Source organism: Anguilla anguilla, chromosome 1 (assembly GCF_013347855.1).
Source record: "Anguilla anguilla isolate fAngAng1 chromosome 1, fAngAng1.pri, whole genome shotgun sequence".
NCBI classification, from domain to species: Eukaryota; Metazoa; Chordata; class Actinopteri; order Anguilliformes; family Anguillidae; genus Anguilla; species Anguilla anguilla.
The window spans coordinates 17,788,073-17,809,208 of record NC_049201.1 but is presented as its reverse complement, the minus strand read 5'-3'; the positions used below and the strand labels follow the sequence as shown (position 1 = coordinate 17,809,208).

Sequence of the window (21,136 nt, the reverse complement as noted above, 5' to 3'; positions counted from 1 at the left end):
GGCTAATGTATATGTTGGTGATAGTGTGGTCCACCCTTACTGAGTCTGTGACCCCCTTGCCACCCCAAGAAAGAAACCCTGGCAATCCACCACCTGTTATGAAGTTGTCTGTCAATAATTGGAATCTTACTTATTTATTGACTTACTGGTTATATAGGTAACAGATTAATCTGGTGATATCTATCTGATCTACATTACATTACAGGCATTTAGCAGACACTCTTATCCAGAGCGACTTACAAAACGTTTTTACATAGCATTTTACAGCTGGATATATACTGAAGCACTGGAGGTTAAGTACCTTGCTCAAGGGTACAACGGCAGTGTCCTTACCTGGGAATCGAACCTACGACCTTTCGGTTACAAGCCCAGTTCCTTACCCACTGTGCTACACTCCGTCCTACATTGCGCAAATCTGATCTTGGTTACACGGTACGGCATGGCATGGGTTAATAGGCATGCCAAGTGCATATTTGCAAATAATTTAAAGCATTGTAACTTAACATGTAAATGCATAAAGGTTGACCATATTATAGTTTTATAGGCTAAATAAAGCATTAATGCTGTCTCACTTTACCTGAACAGTGCTGTCCCATTTTATCTTAAATGCTCAGGTAATATTTCACAGACACAAAATAGTATTTTACAGATATTGTTAATGTGTTTTAACCTGTGATTAAATCACTTCATTATGATCTTGTAGTGCAGGTTGTAACTTTATTTAAAGCAACATTTGTGATTGAATTTACCACATTCTTACACTGATCATTCTTACACTGATTCCTGTAAGGATAGGCTAGACCACGATCCGTCTGATTATATCAGACCAATCAAATCCATTGTTTCATGATAAAAAAAAGGTGTTGTAGCCAGAGGTGGGTAACCCGGCTTCAAAGAGTAAAAAGACTGACCATGTATTTGCTCCACCACCATGCACTAAACCAGCTGATTACAATAATTAGGTCTCCTATCATTCTGAAGAGTTATGCTAATTAGAGTCAGCTGATTTAGTGCATGGTGGTGGAGCAAATACATGGGCAGTCTTTTTACTCTTTGAAGCCGGGTTACCCACCTCTGGTTGTAGCAACAATTCTAAAACTTTTTCAGTGATTGGCGGTTGATTTTTCACACAGCTCATCAGTCCAAAGCTTAGTTGTCCTGATGTCCCAAATTACCTGAATCCACCCTACGTTACCTACTTTTTCTGCAGAAAGCCGTCAGTGGTAAGATAGATTTATATAGCCATATTTTCCATGTCCGCCGTGGAAATGTTACTATAATGTGATCGCTGTCTTGTACGTTAGCAGGTTTTTAATGTCTGTCACTGGAGGGCGTCCTAAGTAAAAAAAAAAAAAAATCAGGTTAATAAAAATAGTTGCAATTTTAAAGTCGTATAGCTGATGGTTCTCTGTGCGAGTGTACAGTGTATTGTAGGATGCTGGATGTTATGGGTTTTTAAGTTTGCGGGTCTTGTTTTTCCTCTCGACTTTGTTGTGTAGCTACATCTCAGCCGTCCGATTTTAATTCAGTTATTTCATCCCTAATTATGCCTAATAAGTTGTGCCTGTCATAAGCGAACGCACGCTTTACATTCTAGTCTGGAAAAAAAGATATGGAAAAGTGCCTAAAAATGTACAAACGTTTGTCACTGGGGTGGTACCATGTAGGTACATAAAATTGTACCCTTAGCCAGCGGTATATAATTAATCTGTACTTTTTTGCTGGTACTTATAAGCCCCCAAACATTATTTTGCTTTAGTTGAGGGCAGGCTGCATTTGGGAAATGTGTTCCTTAAAGAACAAAAATATACCTCCAGTGTATCTTTATTTCTGAGAAAGCGGTGTTGCATTGTTGGTTTGGGTTTATGTGAAGCCTGTTCTCTCCTTGTTGTGCGCTGGTTCTGTAATATTGATTTTAAAAAGAAAAACCTACATACATAATTGTGTTTTCTATACCACCATAAGTTAGTAGAGTTGCAATAGTTAAGATGATGACTACTTGCAGTGTTGCCAGATTGGGCGGAGATAGGAAACCTTATATGTTTATGAGCAATAGGGAAAAAGCTTTGGGCGGTTTGTCATATACTTTGGGCTGTTGATTTATTTACTGCCATATCGTCACACTAATCATTTATATCTGTTGGTGCAGTGCACGCTTCATGCTGTTTCATGCGCTCACGCACATCCGGACGAATCTCATTCCAAATGAAACAACGTGAATAGCACGTCCCGCCGTCGGCAATCTCAATCGCAGCTCTCATGTAATATATACGTGATGCTTTTTTGTATTTTACAAAAAAATTGGCTGGTTCATCGTTTTCAGATCTGGCAACACTGCCACTTTGCTCCAAGCACTGTCATGTAAAAAGTTTTTTTCACTAGGCCTGCCAAAAAATTGTTTCATCCTCACTGTATCTTACACAGCATGAGGAAATAATAGGCTACCTAAATGTATAATTTGCCTGCGTGAAAATGAGTTTGATCAGAGCGCTAAAACATTTGCTTATTCCATTCCGCTTCTGTTGCAAGTTTCATCATAAAATATGAACGATAGATTGTGCTATTATTGTGAGCTGGTACATTATGAAAAATCACAAAGTCCGGAAGTTTCTTGCTGTATTACCAACATTTCTGTAAAAGATGTGGAGGAACCTGAGTGTGCGACTTTCTGATTTTCATTGATTATGCGCCCTTAGTTTGCACCTCTACTTCACTGCGGTCACGCCATCTGCAAAAATATCGGTCAAGATATCCGCACTAAATTTTTTAGTGCGCAGTCTACATTACTGTTTGCAGTAACCCGGTAGTGACGCAAATGCACTGCAGATAAAGTTACTAATTGCGCATTCAATTCAAAGCCACGTTTAAATTATACTTGGATAACCTTGGAAAAAAGCCAAAACAACAAGCTATCAAAACGAAAAACATCTGAAAAATTTTGCCCAAATTCCAACTTTCTGCCCTGAGCATCCAATTTTCATTTGAATGAAAAATGTATGGAAATTGAGACAAAGTATGTTTTTTTCTTTTTACTTCATTAAAAAAAAAATTTACTTTTGTTTTTTCTTTTTTTTTTTTTTTTTTTTTACTTCTGATGATGTTTCCTTTCTCTACTTGATAGGCTACTGTTTTGAAATATATGCTGTACTTGTTGAAAATGTAATTTGTTAAAATTCAATAAAGTTGGAAGAAAAAACTTCAATACTCTAATAAATGAATAAACCAATAAATAAATACATTGAAACGCAGTATTCAATACTCCAAAATGGCTATTAAGGCAAATACCTCGCCAGGTATTCATGCAATGGATTCCATGTGTTTTTACTGGAGGGATTTGGAATTATGGGATGATAAAATCTACAAGATGTAGCAGGGCCTGTTCTGTTTTTCTCAGTTGATCCCCCAGAGACAAGCAATCCCAGATTTCTTCTAGCATAGCTTTCCCCTTGCTAATCCATCCTCAGATCATCCAGGATATGCACTGAACAGGATCATGCAGCAATGAGTACACTAGTTTATTTCATTGAAGTCAGTGTTAGTGTGTGCACTGCTTATTTTCCTTTGCATGGATGTTCAGTCTCACTTCATATGCCAAAAAGAAAATCTGGGACCCGGCCAGCATAAAATTGCATCTCTTCAGGATGGACGTTGCTTTTACCAGACACTGTGTGCAAACCTACAAAGTAAAGTACTCCTACCACACACACACACAAACACACACACTAAATTAATATTCTTCCTACAGAAACAGATGTGACAATGAATATGAAAGATGTATGACTGGAAAAAAGAAATAGATAAGTAATTAACCCTTGGTTGAAAAAGCATATTCGAATCAAAGCTTTTATCTGATGATATTTTTTTGGATAGATTTGTTTCTCAACAACATTCCCATACATAATTGCAGAGATTGTGCTTGTTCAATGTTACCTTCCCTGCCGATGCACCATATAGATTCAGCACAGTTCTCATGCATGGACATACTTAAGCACTGAGATGAATTCAAAGCTCCAATCTCCACCCTTGTTAATCCTGACACCTTACAAATAGTGGATGATTTATCATCAATATTTCTTCAATCAAGCATTCCTAAAATGTATTCCTAATTTGACCAGACCTATTGCTTATTATAGACCGATATGAAGAGTTGAGGGGATGGTAATGATCAGCACTGTCACTCTGCAGCCTGTCATTATGAGGCCAGATGGCATCCCAACATTCAGTCCCCTCCCCCACTACAATCCAGCTCTTGCATGGTCCTTTAGAAAGGCCTGTAAAACCTACTATTTCCCCCCCAACAGCCACAGACCCCATACTGAGCCAAGTTTAGGGTCAGGCTTGCTATTGACCTTAATGGATGTCTGTTTTGTCTCTTTGAACCTCTTCATTGTCTTGATTGACTTGTTCAGTAGAGGCCAATGGTACTTGTGGAATTGTGGGTGTTATATATATATATATATATATACACACACACACACACACACACACACACACACACACACACACACATATATATATATACATTTCAATAAATTTAAATACTCCTCTGCCTCCCTCCCATTCCTCTACATCCCACTTTACAAAATGAGCAGTGATTTAAAGCTAAAGGAGACTATTTGGAGGAAAGTCGTTGTAGCAAGCTGAGTGCCACCGCTCGGTTAATAGACGAGAGTTGTTTCAGGACGAGAATACGTCTTTTTATTTCACGGCCGCCACGCGGCTTTCGGTTTCGTACAAAACACAATGGTTGCTGCTGACTCTCGGTCAGCACTTCCTCCGTCTCCAGTCAGTCTCCCTTCTGCCTCCGTAGACCGCCTTTTAAGCGCCCAGGCTCACTGTCGAGGTAATCAGCACATTGTCAATCAATCAAACAATTAAACATCGGTGCTGATTAGTAATCCCCAACAGCTGTGGCGCAGAGTTCCGAAAGCCGCCCCGTCCACTCTCTCTCTGCAGCCAACGCAAAACCACGCCCACCCTACCACAGTCGTGTCTAAGATTATTATTTAAGTAAAATTCATCTATCTGTGTTATTGTGGGTAGACACTGAATAAAGATGTTTGTGCGTAGGTTTACAATTCAATAAATAGGCTTATAAACTGAAAGGCCTATAAACGTCTTCTCTACCTAAAGTTTTTTTTAAACCACAGGTGGACTAATACAAATATACAGGTGGACTAATACAATTTTTTTTTTGTCACACACACACACACACACACACACACACACACACACACACACACACACACACACACACACACACACACACACACACACACACACACACACACACACACACACACACACACACACACACGTTTACCACTGTCATTAACAATTTCCAACTTTGTGGAACTGAATAACTGACTTTTCATTGGCGTTTTAAGTTTTGACAGAAAAATATGAATATGCAGCAGTAACATGGTCCTCAATACATTTAACAAATAAAAATAAACCTGGGAAAGGGGTTCTTGATATGTTCCTTAAATGAAAGAAAAGCATTAACCAAATAATGCACTGAACACAAGAACTAAAAAGATTACATGTAAGCAGTCTTCTGTGATTAAAATGGTCTGGATTATTTGCATGTGAATTACATGTGAGCTAATATCTCATGATGAGTTACATGCAGTGGTTATGCTATATGGTAGTAACACTATGCTCTTGATTGGCTTGCATTGCTCTGATGACCTGTTTGCAGTTTAATGACTCTGATAATATACACTAGAGCAGTGGTGTCAAACTCGTTGCCATGGAGGGCCGTGTGTATGCAGGTTTTCATTCCAACCAATTAATGCTGCCTTAATTGAGTCCAATTACTCTTTCAGCCATATGCGTTTAACTGCATTGAAGCACAGAATATAAGAAAATTTTTATTTAGACAATGCGGGTCACCAGAGACGTCGGGTCACCATTGTGCACATACCTGCATCCCTAATTCAGCAAATAATTTAACTAATTATATAATCAAGATCTGAGGCTGGAATGAAAACCTGCATACACACGACCCTCCATGGCAACGAGTTTGACACCACTGCACTAGAGGGTGCTTTTGTTTTTGGGTGTTTTAGGTTAGGAATTTGAGTTTTATGATCTGTTTTAAGAATACAGTGTGTTAACACATGGATGAATTATGTGTTACCATAAATTACAATTAATTTATAATGAATGACATTTTTAAGGCAGCAATTAAATGTACCATTTCAATTATTTATCTAAAAAATGATGGCCACGCTTTATTCAGTCTATTGCAACATTATTTTCGATGAAATATCCTCTGGTTGCCAAAATTTTTACATAAAATCTTCTCATGGAATAAAAAAAGCAAACCAATGAGAGGGGCCTGATACAAGATGGCTGCTTGACCAAAGAGCTCTTAATTCGTCTACCGCCATTCAGTGGCACTTAGCCGTAGTTTTGATATAAGTACTGATTAGAAACTTTAGTAAAGTGATCATAGGGAAAAAAGACAGAATGTCAAGAGGAGGTTTCCAACCAGGCGAACAAGCCTCTGAGGACCACACACAAGACAGGTCTGACAATAACAGAGAATAGGCCTACATTGCGAGCGACCCAACAGGATCTTCCCTGAGCCAAAAAAACTTCGTGTTCATTTTGGAGACTGTGAATGGAAACCCCTTCTGGGTTTACTGGAACAGTCATTAGTTCACAAAAATTCATGTGAGGATATTCAACAGAAGCTACTCACCTGCTTTAACCTCACCCTAGAACATCAATTTGGGTCGAATTTGCCTCTAACTCTGACCACAACCACAGCCAGGGAGTCCTTCAAGTTTCGATTCCCTTTCTTCAGTCCAGAGATACAGTTGAGGCCAAAAGTTTACATACACCTAGGCTAAAGACATTCAAACTCAATTTTTCACAACTCCACACATTTCATGTTACCATACATTTCCTGTGTTAAGTCAATTAGGGTATCTACTTTATTTCCATAAGAGGTCATTTCAAAATAATAGCTAAGAGACATTTATTTCAGCTTTTAAGTACTATGTCAGATTTTCAGTGGGTCAAAAGTTTACATACACCAAGTTGCAGAATATGACGATACTTCTGTGGATGATAGACAGCCATATTGTGGATGAGCATACACAGGTTTGCAGTTTTATGGTACAATGGCCTGTAGGCCCTTTTTTTTTTTTTTTTTTGCAAAATACTAATTTGCATAAGCGCCATTAAGCCAAATCGTATGCAATTCCACAGGAACCCTCAAATAGCTTCCCTCTAACAGTCCTAAAAAGTGCATCTTCTCCTTAAAGATAACCAAATATGAATATGTAAAAATTGTGGAAAAGATATCTGACCACACCTCCTTTAAATCCAGCCACTGTTCAAATTTTGGAAATACAAACTGAAAAGGGACTCATGTAGATCATGTGTATCTTATTTTGTGAACCACACCACCAAGGTGGCCTTACAGAACCTCAAAATAGCTATATTCAAATCATTGCAGATACGCCCTAACATCCAATAAACAACAAATTTGGTATGGGTGATATCTGGATAAGGTTTGTAATACATGCAATCCAAGTATAAGTTACAATAAATTTTGGCTGAACAACAACAGCTTTTCTGATAGAACTTAGTTCAAATACACAGACTGCATTCTATCTCTGTCAGAAGAAAGGACTGAACCTTTCACAATGCTTGTCTCCATCTCCCATTGAAGCATGCAGTGCACCCCAGCAACACAACTGTGGTATGAAGGCAACTAAGTTGTTGCACAACTTAATTAATATTTTTGCAGACATTTCAGAAAGATACAAATTGCACTAAATGCTCTTTGGTTCACGCTTGGTGCTTGGCCCCCAACATCGCTGCTTGCAGCTGTAATTGTAATAGTTCTTCAGGGGTGCTGGCCTTGCCTTGTTTTTTTTAAATAATTTTTAATAATATTGTAAAATGTATAATATAGTAAAAAACAAAAAAATTGTATGTAATTCTGCTATATTAAGGCAGGACATATCAAACAATGTTCAGTAGAATGTTTAATTTAGTAAATCATGCATAAATATACACATTTCAGTGTGAGTGTTTTATAGTAAATTATTTAGATGTTCAGATATGATTTTTCTCTCTAATACATATTTGAGAATATACCAATTATTGCTCCTACAGTATGATGTGTTAAGCATAAATCTTTAGTTCGGGCTCAAGAAAGAATAAAATATTCTGGGAATATTTACACATATTTCATATATTGTTTAAACAATCCAAAGCCTCTTAAAACCACACATGTTATGTTTGAGGCCTGTAGATATGTCTCGTGGGCAGCCAACCTATGACCGTCAGCTGACTGGCTGAGCAGAGCAGAGACACACATCACAGAGTGAACCTACAAATTTGCTGGAAGGAGATGACTTCCAACAACAGCTACTGGGAGAGGGATTACTGGCCATTACTAATTCTGGAATGTAGCTCTGAGGCAGCAGTCTGGCCAACACACTGGAGAAGAAAGGGTTGTAATAATAATAATAATAATAATAATAATAATAATACTAATAATAATAATGATAATAATAATAAGCTTGTGTCACTTGTGAATTAAGAAAGAAAAGAAGTATGGCACAATATAATAACTGATTTTTGTGTATATAACTGAAATAATGTTATAAAATTTACGTGTTCATTACTGTGCCCCCAGGAAATATTACTGTACAAGCTGCTTTAGAGTTACTCTAAGTTTAATTTCTTACTTTAGACCACAAATCCCTAAATGCCCTGATACCCCCAATTTTTAAGCCAGGAGCATCCTGTGTTAAATCCCAATTGCTTCACACCTTTTGATTGTCATACTTTTAGGCTAGTTTGAATAAGAACTGGTCTCACATGTTATGTCACACCCATGCTGGAATGCTAGTAAGCCAAAATGTGTCACCATGACTTTTTAAAATATTTCTTCAGAGGATATGCAATGCTAAAAAAACATTTATAATTTCATGAAATATGAAAAGTGCCTTGGTAATTCTTTTTAAAATTAACTGAGTTTTCCCAGTGCACCTTCACCACCAATTTGTATTGTGGCACCCAATCCAGCCAGTGTTTATTTCACACATCTTGCTCTTGGTTTACTGTGTCAAGATGGGAATAAATTACAAGTAGCTACTGGAAGCTGGCTGCCAATGTCCCTGGGTTTCAAAAGTGAAAGGGACAATCGAGAGAGGTGCCCCACAAAGTGATACGGTCAGACTGCCAGGCAGAGCTATTGAAAGCTAGGCTGATTGCACAACAGTTATTGGTCGTCCAGTGCCAGTGCATGAATGGCAAGTAGAAAAGCCCTCCGCAGCCCCATGGCAACAATAGCACTCTGTCCTCACAATCAAGCTGATTAATGCCAAGGAAGCTTTCCCACGCTCCTCAAAACAGATAGACAACACTAAGCAGTGCAGTTAGAACATCCCAACAAACAGGCAAACAGGGAGACTCTTAGTGTAACATAGCTTCCTTTGCCTGCCTGATTCCAGATGCTATTGACATTGGTGGATCTCAACTTGCTACTGATGTCAACACATCATATAGAAAACACAACTTACATCTGGTTAGAGGTTTCTGGAGTAAGAATACCAAAACCTGTTTTACTTAAAAACCCTATCTTTCAAATATATAACATGGAGAGAGATGCCATATCTGATCAGTAATGCCAAGAGGAGGGCTGAAATAGTAATTGCAGAATGCCAGTAACATTAATTAACTTCACTCCACCAAACCCACACTGTTCAGCAGCAATCAATAAACAATTCAGTTATTCAATAGTTAGATTTTGCAAGTTCTGTGATACACAACAGATAATTTACGATACATTGAGATGTAAGACAGTTTCTTGCTTTTAAGAACTAGGGGTTTTCAACCAAAATAATGTACATGGTTGTTTTCTGGAAGAGAGCAAGATTGCAGCCTATCGGATAGGACCACTGTATGCCCTTCCCATGTGACTGTCATGCCATGTGATAGGCTGGGAGGGAGGGGATGCAGCTTGGCTAGGAGGTAAGGAGTGGAGTAAAACCCAATAATGTGGAATGGGGAAATTAGCCCTCAATCTGAATTCATAGCAGCAGCACAGTGTCAATTCCTGCAAAGCCACACACAATGAAGGTAAGCAAGAAATAGCTATTCTTTCTCCAGTACAATCTTGAATGGGTCCTCATCATTTTACCAGCAAGGATAAAGGATTAGGAAAATGAAGAACTGTAACGTAGAATTTTTTTGAAGAATGTATAAATGTTTTATCAACCGTTCAAAAAATGTTATCTTCTGTAGTTTTATTTAAGTGCTTGTGCTTTCAATAAACATTGAATATGAAATTCATAATGGAGAAACGGTGCAGAAGTTGTACTTCTTTTTGAACCTACTCGTCTCCAGCCACTCCTTGTGTGGTAGTCCGCTCAATCTACTCGTTTTATTTTTAAAATAAAAAAATACACCTTGGGACATATCTTTGTGAACTGAAGATGGGGGTGCATTTGGCATAGGGTTTACAAGTTTCGTTGAAAATCTATGTTTAAACTGGAAAAAAGTAGCAGATAAACTCACAACTGTAACAGCAACAGTGCCCAGGTCAGACTAATAGGTTTTGTGATTGGGACCTGGGGTGGACACTTCATTTTCAGAAGTTCTGAAGAGAGTATCATCTCAAACCAGAAGTTGTATTTGTCTTTTCTTCCCATCTATACCAGTTCAATTCCCACCCAAATGATAAGTTTGTACCAGTTGTACAAAAAAAAAAAGAAAAAAAATTGGGATAGCTGGGTATTTTTTTCTTATTAGCTAAATGATTAAACATATTAAAATATTCTTGATTTTTTTTTTAAATGAACATATATCAGCTAGATAGGCTGGTGTATGTCAAAATTTCTTAGGTAGCATATAATTTTTCATGAAAAGTCATTTGCATTGCTGTAGCGCATACTGTAATGTACATCTGGCTTTGTACAGTCTGAGAATATTTACAGATGTATTTACAATTGTATGTGCAAAAAGACTGTGCAAATAGGTAGGTAGTAAACCAACTAGCTAGTTAAATGGAATGGGTGCTTGAGTTAGCCATCCATCTTGGTGCTATACTTTCTTCTATGTCTAGTATAAACTAAATAGTAAATAACAACATAAGTCAGAATAAACAGAAATACATTGAGCTCCATAAAGTTTGGGACAAATGGCTTCCCAGGGGTTTTATACAGGTATGGGTATCTAAACTTGAAGGATCATGGTAAACCAGTAAATGCAGATGTAAATGACATGAACCGACAAGGCCGCGCTACAAGAAAGCTTTTAAGTTGTCTTACAAACATCTGGTAGCTGGCAGGCTCCATGATTTTATGGAAAAAAAACTAGTGACTCATTGTGACAAGGACATTTCTGATGTGGTTTCAAAGTCATAAATAAGCAGTCAATATTTTATAGAAGCATAGCCTTCAGTTGACTAATTAAGAACTAGCTGGTAAGCTAGCTAGCAGTTGAGCTGTCAAACCGGCTATCTATAACTAGCCAGCTAGCTAGACAGTATAGCAGTTGTATTGTAGCTATCTAACTAACTTTTCTGCACAATACAAACATTTTGTGGCAACGCTAGAGCACTAGGAAAGGCAGACGTGATGTAATTCACAAATCGGTGAAACGTGATTTTTGCCGTTGCTCGACAACGAGAATGGAGGTTGCCAAAGTTGCCAGAAGTCGCCAAATTTGTCGCTAGTCGCTAAATAAGATTTTTAGTCACTAGGGAAGGTCAAAAAGTCGCTAAATCTAGCGACAAAGTCGCTAAATTGGCAACACTGGTTTTACACCAGTCATACATAGCAATTATTTTAATGTCTTGACTTTCATGATCTGTCTGTCTCAAGCTAATGTAGGCCTATTTGTTTTCATCTGATTTTATTTAAAACAAGCGTGAATCCGCAATAGCTGCGACCCCCCCCCCCCTTGGTTAATCGGCCTGAAAGTTACTCAGCTCTACCTTCGGTCATGACCAACTTCCATGCCAAATTTCAGCCTCTTGAAAACTGTGACCGCTATGGGATGGGACACTTTTGTGGACCAACCGACCAACCAACCGGCCAATCGACAGACAGAGCTATATAGCTGCGGTCGCAGGTAATAAAAATTTGTCAGGGCTTGGTGCAAATAACATATATTGTTCTGATTGGTCAGGGCTTGGGAATGTGAGGGCATGCTGTCGTCTTTTTGGAAGATCCACCATGATTATTTTACAATACAGCAACTAAAACCCAATGTAGTGGTGTAATTGCGAGTGGGAAGGCTAATGGCATTACCTCTGCTAGCTTGCAAGCAATAGGTTCTTAATCAAAGGTGTTCTTAAATAGGTAGCGAGTCAGCATTCTAAATGACTAATGTCACCAGCTGAATAATAAATAAAAAGTTAAGCAAACGTTTGGATAATGGAGCAAAATAAGAGCATTTTCAATAGCTTAACGTTAATTCCTGGATACAGCTAAGTAGACTGTTCAACAACCCTGCTAGCCAGGAACTGTTAGTGTGTCTTGTTGAACGCTAGCAAGCAATAGGTTCTTCAGAGTTGTTAACTAGCCAATGTTATCTGGTTAACGTGCTAATATAAGTAGCTAATTTCGTGATAACCAGCTGAATTTAGCAATATGTCCTTTTTGTTTAGTCGCACTAGCTAGCAAGTAAACAAGTAAGTTTTCATTTTCAATAAATGTCATTGTATTTCATTGATATCTCCTTAAAAAAAACTTACATGAACAACCACATAGTTACACATTGTCTCCAATAAGGGGTCAATATGTCCAAGTGACACCAGTTCCAGACCGGAAGTGAAATGATGCAGGCTTTACACCTCCAACAGTCTTTGCAAATGTTAGGGCCATTTTTTGATCCCAGTCTGTCACTGTCTGTGGTACAATTCAAACAGTCATTGCATGCAAAGGATATGCGATGAAGTACTAAAAATGACTATTTTCATTTACATAACATTAATATATCCCAAACATTATGGTGCCCTGACATGGGCAGCTATGTTTGAAAAGTGCTGTCATTTCTACCTGGTGAAACCAAAGTGTATAAAAATACCCTTAAATAAAAGCAGAGAATGTGCACTTTGTGAATGATTTGATTATTAATCTAAAATTGTGGAGCGCAGAGCCAAATCAAGAAAAAAAATGGTCCCACACATTATGGAGTTTGTTGTTTGTAGCTAGGTATCTATTTATCTACCTCTCTGTTGGTGTGGGTAAAATTATAGTATATTTATAGAATGGCAGATCGGTGCGGGCTGGTACGAGATATGTTAACACAAACTTCAACAAAAGTTTCAACAAAATATCTGTAACCTAGCTGAAACACTCTTTGAGACATAAAGGCTCAGCTACAATGTGGCAGTCAAAATGATGTCACATCCTTTCTGTTTGATTCTAGTAATCCACAGATGTGTTGCTTTTAATATTGGCTTCCCCTTGTTGTTTAACATTTTAACCTTCAAATCCATGAATAAGCCCATGGATAGTTTCTTTTAACTAATTGGGTGATGTTAGGCCTCTTAATTCTGTTCACCCATTGACAGTGTTTCTGCTCTGACATGACATGAATGCTTTTTAAAAATTATTTTATATTTCTTTACTATGGTGTGTGGTTAGCTTTGTAGATGGCCTGCTACCGCCAAATTGTAGAGGAAGAGATGGAGCATTGCTGAATTAATTTAAAGGAGCCAGACATGCTTCAGTAACGTGGAAACAGGAGTACAACAAACTTGCATACAGTATTAATATCCTAATCATAGAACTAAACAGACATTAATATCCTAATCATAGAACTAAACAGATACCATATCTGCTCAGATAATATTAATTCCTGCTTAGAATTCATATTGCATGTGCTTTGTGTGGAAAGGCTTGAGGGCCCCACAGAGTTATAGCAGCTGAAAATCACAAGGAAGATATCTTTCAGCTGCGTAACAGGCTCATTAATGAAAAACACCCGAGGCAATGGCTGACTGTGGCTGACCCATGGCCCAATTATCCGTCTGCAAAAAAAGAAAAAATCCATTAAAAACAAAATGCTTGATTTTTAAAAATCTTTTATCAGGCATCAATATACAAAGTTGCCTGGAGCACATATTCCCTTTGGTCAAGTCAAGCTGAAACTGAACTTTGAGCATTAGGCATATAATTCTTTCAGCTGCAGACAATTAGGTCAACTTGAACTTGATACATTTTCTTGATATTTTCTTAATTTTCCTTCTCCAGTCCCAGGGCAAAAACAGAGGTTAAAGGATCAACTCTAGAATGGATGCCACCAGGAACCAGACAGCGTTGCAATACAGTGGAAGCAACGACCTTTGGGACAATGGCAACCTCTACAATGTCACACCTCACAACCCCACTGGCAACATGAGCCTTGTCTTTGATCCGGTCACAGACAAGATTGTCAGTGGCCTCACTATCATCATCCTCTGCACAACCATGGTTTCCCTGGGCTGCACCATGGAAGTTGCAAAGATCAAGGCCTATGTCGTTAAGCCCAAAGGGGTGGCCATAGCTCTGGTAGCTCAGTTTGGCATCATGCCCCTCACTGCCTTCACTTTAACCAAAATCTTCCAGGTGGGCCCTATGGAAGCAGTAACCATACTCATCTGTGGATGTTGTCCAGGAGGTAACCTGTCCAATCTTGTCGCTCTGGCTCTTGAGGGTGATATGAACCTTAGGTAAGCATGCTGACATATTAATCCCTTACATTCTTCCAGAAAACAGCAGCTCCTCCCCTCACTCTCCAACATATTTGATATTAGTACTTTTTAATTTTTTATTCTTTTTTAGTACTTTTTATTTGAGAAATAGCTTGTTTGTTTGAAACTACTTAAACACTTCTGTGAAAGCCTTCATCGGACTTCAATATAACAGCCCAAAAACAACACTAGTGCACATTTTGAGATAATCTTCCCACATAGTGTTCATAGTATTATATTAAATAGTATCATAGCATTTTATTAAACAAATACAAATACAATTGCCAGCCCTAATATGTATTCTTAAAATGCATTTTTGGAATGGAAATTTTATTTGTGGTTCTGTCAGTTATCGATTCAATAAAAGGGTATGCACAATTTTAAAGTCTGTGACCTGGTAACTTTACTTCAAACATAAATTTAGGATATTGCTTCTCTTTGCTGTAATAGGTATCCATATGAAAATATATGCCTTTGATTCCATGACTAAGAACACAAACAAATCCACCCATCCATCCATTATTAAGTTATTTAATCCTTATACAAAGCCAATAATGTCTTGCTCCACACAAACTTTGTTTCCCTTGCGATTTGGTGGCGGTTAGGCCCTTGGTAGTGCTACGATAGGCAGTTGAAATTGCAGGTACTATGAATTCATTACTCCTGCACTGTTTGACCTGGAGACTTGAAAACAATGGAGGTCGATGTCCCTTCTCACAAAGAACTAATTTGCCTGAAAGAACCATAAGATCAACATATTAGATTTTCTGCCATTTAGAATTTTGAAATTGACCAATTAGGACAAACTTTGGTAATTTACCTCACCCCACATACCCTTATACATGCATTGCTTTTCTAGTGGTTATGTCAAAATATGGCTGAATGATGAAGGCTTAGGCCAATCCAACCACATGGCAGCATGATAAAGATGAAAATGTGAAGAAACATTCAGAAATTCATTGCTGTATCAGACAGGTCCCTAAGTTGATGATTCCAAAACCATGGGCATTAAAGAAAGAAAACCACAAAAACCTGCAGACACTGTGGCTGCTTGGGAATATAGTTAGTTAGTTAAAACAGCCTTGTTGCACGGTATTAAAAATCACTTAAATCCTGGATTCAATGCAGATGACTGTAGAAGTCTAACAAACCAACTCAATGTAATTGTGCTTGAAATTGAAAAATATGATGCCCTTGTGTGCTTACAGCTATAATATTCATAGGTGCTAACCTCTGTTTTTCTTTCTCTTTCTTAGCATTGTGATGACCACATTCTCAACTATAATGGCATTGGGAATTATGCCACTTCTCCTTTTTTTGTACTGCAAGGGCATACCCAACATGCTGTATAATGTGCCTTATTTTGGCATTGTAATTGCCCTGATCATGTCCATATTGCCCTGTCTCATTGGTATCGCCATCAATCACTGGGTACCACGCTACTCCCCAGTTGTTAAGAAGGTACAGAATCAGTTCCACGTGCACCTATTCTTTCCCCTTTAAGTGAGGAGCTTGTGGTTAAGCTAGGTAATGTGCCACTTAAGAGTTTCTTTGTAGGCTCTGGATAAAAGGGTGCCAAATGAATGTAGTGTAGGATTAGTAATTACTAGTAGCATAACACACCAATAATGACAAGTAATTACTACTAATAATTCCTAGTAATGCAGTACTATTGCAGTATATGTGTTTTAATGTGTCCCATATAATTCCCATTTAATCACTATACAGAAGTTTTTTTGAAGCTTGTAAGGGTATTTAAAAAAAAAAGAAATTTCTTCAAGACATTCTCTGTTACATAGCCATACAGATCATGATGTTGAAGGATAGTTGCATTAGCTGGCTATCAAATGCTTAATAACAACTGTTCACGTGAATAGGCAATGCAAATTTTTCTTTTGTATTCTTTTTGTGGGTAACAAGTTATATGACTGCCATTTGTTCCAATATACTTTAGTTTAATAATTTTAGAGCTACACAGTTTATTGACAGATTGAACCAAAAAGCAATATACATTGGATTTGGTGTTACAACTAAAGTTTAGTGTAAGCAGCTTAAAGAACAGTGTAATTGTGTTTTCAAATGCATTATGATCATCAGGTGATATTTATTTTTGATTAATCTAAGGCCCTGTCCCCACGTATACGGATTTTTCTGAAAACGTAGTTTTTTCCCCCTTAAAAAAGAATCCTATCCACACGACCGGCGTTTTGAAAATATCTCCGTCGAACAGGAGAACGCTGGAACGATTGCCGCATGCGCAATACACCAATTGCCATGGTAACTCATGCACGAGTTGACGTCATGACGTCAGCGTTTTCATTAATTTCCGTTTTTCTTGTCCACACGAAGGCAGAAACCGGAGTTTAGAAAAATCTCCACCTTGGAAGGCGTTTTCAAAAAGCTTCGTTTTCAGTGACCTAAAACGCCGTTTTCGTGTGGACGAGAGGCCAACACGGAGGGAAAAAACTACGTTTTCAGAAAAATCCGTATAGCCTACGTGTGGACAGGGCCTCAGAATGTTGCGCTTACTTTTTCATTATTATATTTGTATTTACACATGTTCCACAGGTTGGACTCAGCCTCTTATTGATTGCAGCTGTGGTGATTGGTATCATAGCAGGCATCATAGTTGGGGATACAGTTTGGGTGGTCATATCACCCAAGATGATTGCCATGGCATCCTTGATGCCACTGATCGGTTTTCTACTTGGGTATATCATGTCTTGTGTCTTTAGGGTCAAAGAGAGGTAAGTGAACAGAATATTTTAATATTTAAAAATGTTCATAAAATACTACTGTGAATGTCCACAATAAAACACATAATTGTTTAAAAGGAAATGCAGTGGTCCAACAAACATCTAATTCAAATTAAATTGCAAACAAAAAATAATGTTACAGATAAAAAATAAACCTAATAAATTATCATGTTTACAAACGCATACTTAAGTATGTTAGTCCCACAAGGGTCCTTTTTATCCAAAAATTTTGTTCATATAAGTGCAAATAAGTGGTATGATTCTTGTATATGTGAACACGTGTCAAGCTGTCTATTCAGGCTCTATTTCTGGAGTAAAACAGGCAGATAATTAGTGCCCCATGTATTAAATAGACTGAATATGTCTTGGGATGGTTTGTTCTATCATAGTAAGTTTTTACAGTGTCACTGTAGGTGTAAAACTTAATTACATTTAGCACGAACGGTGACTAAATTCATAGTGAATATTGTCATGTTTGACAACAAAATAGCACCTATTATTATAGGCCTATTCATAATGAAAATACTATTCTTTTGACATATTTCACATGTCACTATGTTATGACTGACAATTTATACAAAATTCATATATTTGAATTGACTGAGACCAGAATGTGCTCAGATTTATTCTGGCTACCGCTGTAACGTCCAGTGAGGTACAAAACATTCAATCTCCTTTCACAGATGCAGGAGGACCATTGCAGTGGAGACCGGCTGTCAGAACATCCAACTGTGTTCCACCATCTTGAAAGTCACCTTTCCACCAGAGGGCATTGGAGCCCTGTTCCTGTTCCCAGTTGTCTACATCTTTTTTCAGGGCCTCGAGTCTCTGCTCTTAATCATTATCTTCAGGTGTTACAAGAGGTTCAAGCCAGCAGCTGAGGGTTCGTATCTTCAGACTCTGTGTTGTGCTGTATGTACTCCACACACTCCTTTGTGCTGCTGAAGAATGCTTACATGGAGTATGGGTGGTGTAGACGAAATATATCAATACTTGTCTGATTTGATCACCTTTTCAGAAGAGTTCCAAATGTATGTCCAAATACATCATCAGAAGGCAAACTTGACTTATTTATCTTCTTATTTTAAATCTCTTACAGAGAAACCTCCATATCTGGTAGTGGAAGGTAAAGTACAAGAAGTGAAGGCACCATAGATGTGGCTGAGGCCCATAAGGACTTCTGATTTGGCCCCGCTCAATATTCCACCAGGTGTGAAGACCAGAGGACTGTCGTAAAGATTTTTTTGTTGTCTGTGACACTCAGCTTGTCCAGCTTGGTAGTTTTGTTAGGTACAAGAGCACAGTGTGTCAGTCCTATTTCCAGTGTGTAACATGCAACTTTATGTCACATGCCACTGTAGATTGCTTCACTTTATATTGCCATTAACATGCCTGGGACATAACTCTGAGGCATTGGTCAGCATGGTGGATGGTAAGACAAAGATGGGCTTTCTTCCCAAAAGGTGCATCTGGACCTAATATTAAATGTCTACCTCAATGAGATTTGCTGAGAGAGAACTCAAGATTTACTGCTATCTTCATAACATAATCCATTAGCAAACATTCAAACCGCCATTACTCAGTATTCAAATGTTCCTGTAATACATTTATTTTCTGAACTTGTTATAATGTGTTTTGACATGTAATGGTTTGAGATAAAATACAACCATTGCATTTTTTACTTCTGAACTACTACGTATACTGTGAGAGATAATGTATGTACTGTGAAAGCAAAAACACAGTTCTTTGGCATCTGTTAGGCAGACAAATTGTTAAAATGCGGCATTAAAGTCATGCAACAATGTGTGTAGTTCACTTAGCATTCTCCCTGGGCTTTCCCTCTGGCTAGCAGCTATTGGACTGATAATATAAAAATACTATTACATTCCATGTTTAGATTGGGCTTCCTTTGTAGGTGCCTTTCAGTAATTCACAGTGGTTGCTTAACAGTCAACAATTTCTTCCACATGCATTAAAGAAACTGAAAAGATCTCTCACAATTAATATTTTTCTTAGTTACTCTTTTGATCAATGGTTGCAGGACAACATGCCTTAATTTATTACATTCACTTGTGCCATGAAGCACACACCAGTGATGGTTATCTGCTACTGTGTAGGCTCATATTCATAAACAGTAAATGGTACACATGATATGCTTGTGAGCCCATATTTAATCAGTAGGTGCTAGCTGATTGCACAAATTAATGCTGTTTTATATATTGAACCGTTATCCTACCTAAGTATTTGTAACAAGTTTTTTGGATGTAAGATTATGTATATGTTGATTAAAACAGGTGTCCAAGGACTTTCACCCGATTGTATTAGCACCCATATATTTTAGTTTATTTTGATTTAGAGCTGATTTGTTTGAGCCAAACTAGTACATTTTAGAAGTTAAATATGCGGATTATATAGCCATCACTTGTTTCAACCCCTTTATTTTAGTCATATGTTTAAGATAGCTAAATTGGTTGTAGCATTCTCTTTTATATGCTGAATGCATAAAAGGATGGTAATGGGAGTTATTTTGCTTATGGATTTTAATGTACAGATAATTAAATATTAAATGCTGGATAGTGCACCTTGTGTAGTATGCCTCTTTTATTGAGAGATTTGTGCAAAAAAAAAAAAAAAACAACCCTACATAATATTTTTACTTTAGAAAGCAAAAGAGAACACAAAAGTATATGAGTATGATTTATCATGTATACATTTCAACTTTGTGGCAATCTACACAATTATGGCTTTTATATATGGTGTTTATTAATTTATATATAGTGTTCATTAATCCATAAAACTACAGTATATATAGTTATACGGGTTGCTATAACCAGAAGGAAATAATAGCTGGGTAGCACCAACATAACAAAAGAAAAATATTTAAAAAATGAATAGGAGGCAGGATAACTTTACATATGTGGGGGTAGATAGAGCTGCTGGGTAATGCAGTTCCGTGCTCTGAAAAACCACCATCATTGTGAAAAGTTCTGTCATGACTCTCTGAGGAGGAGTGTTTCTGGGGGTGAGAGGCTGGGAGGACCACCTGGACACAGCTGAGGAGCTACAGCTGAGTGAGAGTGACTGACAGACTTGTCGCGACAGGACCTTGAGTGACTCTCAGAAACAGATTGGGAGTACGAGTGGGAAAAACAGGAGCTATCTGAATGAGTCTGCTCTTGACATGTAGAGGAATATGTATGTTCGGTGTAACGGGAAGAGTCAACTGTGGGCACTGAATAATGTTTCCTGTCTACTGCAATAGTGCCACGAATAAAACCCCCCACATTCCAAAACAACACTGTCATTATCCGAGGCCAAGAACAACAGCCATGGGGATTTTATTCAACAGGCCTCTCTGACAATAGGTTATAGTTATCTCAAGGAAAGTATTGATTGAAACAAATGAAGACAGACAGTGAGACTGAGCAATTAACCTTCTTTTCGCTGCTTCTGAAAGTTTAATTTTCATCTCACGGATTCCTTTCACAGGTGGCTTATCAAGAGAATTTCTCAAATCACGGTGCCAGGAAAACTCAATAATCATGTGGGAGCAGAGAGAGAGATTATGAGAGCAGGGATCTGATTTTACACCCACTGGCAGTTGATTGCAATCACACCCAATCACTCAAAACCAGAATTGTAAGTAGAAGGTGATTTACTACGTTGA

At 37.9% G+C, this 21,136-nt stretch overlaps 1 protein-coding gene across 2 annotated transcripts; it reads left to right on the top strand.

Annotated features, from left to right (window-relative positions):
* Positions 1–1,035: 1,035 nt before the first annotated feature.
* Positions 1,036–20,050, top strand: LOC118212750 (sodium/bile acid cotransporter-like). 2 transcript variants are annotated; one of them, XM_035391115.1, is made up of 6 exons: positions 1,036–1,223; positions 14,235–14,692; positions 15,970–16,174; positions 17,282–17,460; positions 18,153–18,352; positions 18,569–20,050. In XM_035391115.1, exons 2-6 carry the CDS (start codon positions 14,274–14,276, stop codon positions 18,622–18,624), a joined length of 1,059 nt encoding a protein of 352 aa, XP_035247006.1. In that variant the 5' UTR covers positions 1,036–1,223; positions 14,235–14,273; the 3' UTR covers positions 18,625–20,050. The 2 variants fall into 2 exon arrangements, with proteins under 2 accessions (XP_035247006.1, XP_035246922.1); XM_035391031.1 differs by lacking the exon at positions 1,036–1,223 and adding an exon at positions 9,958–10,110.
* Positions 20,051–21,136: the final 1,086 nt, after the last annotated feature.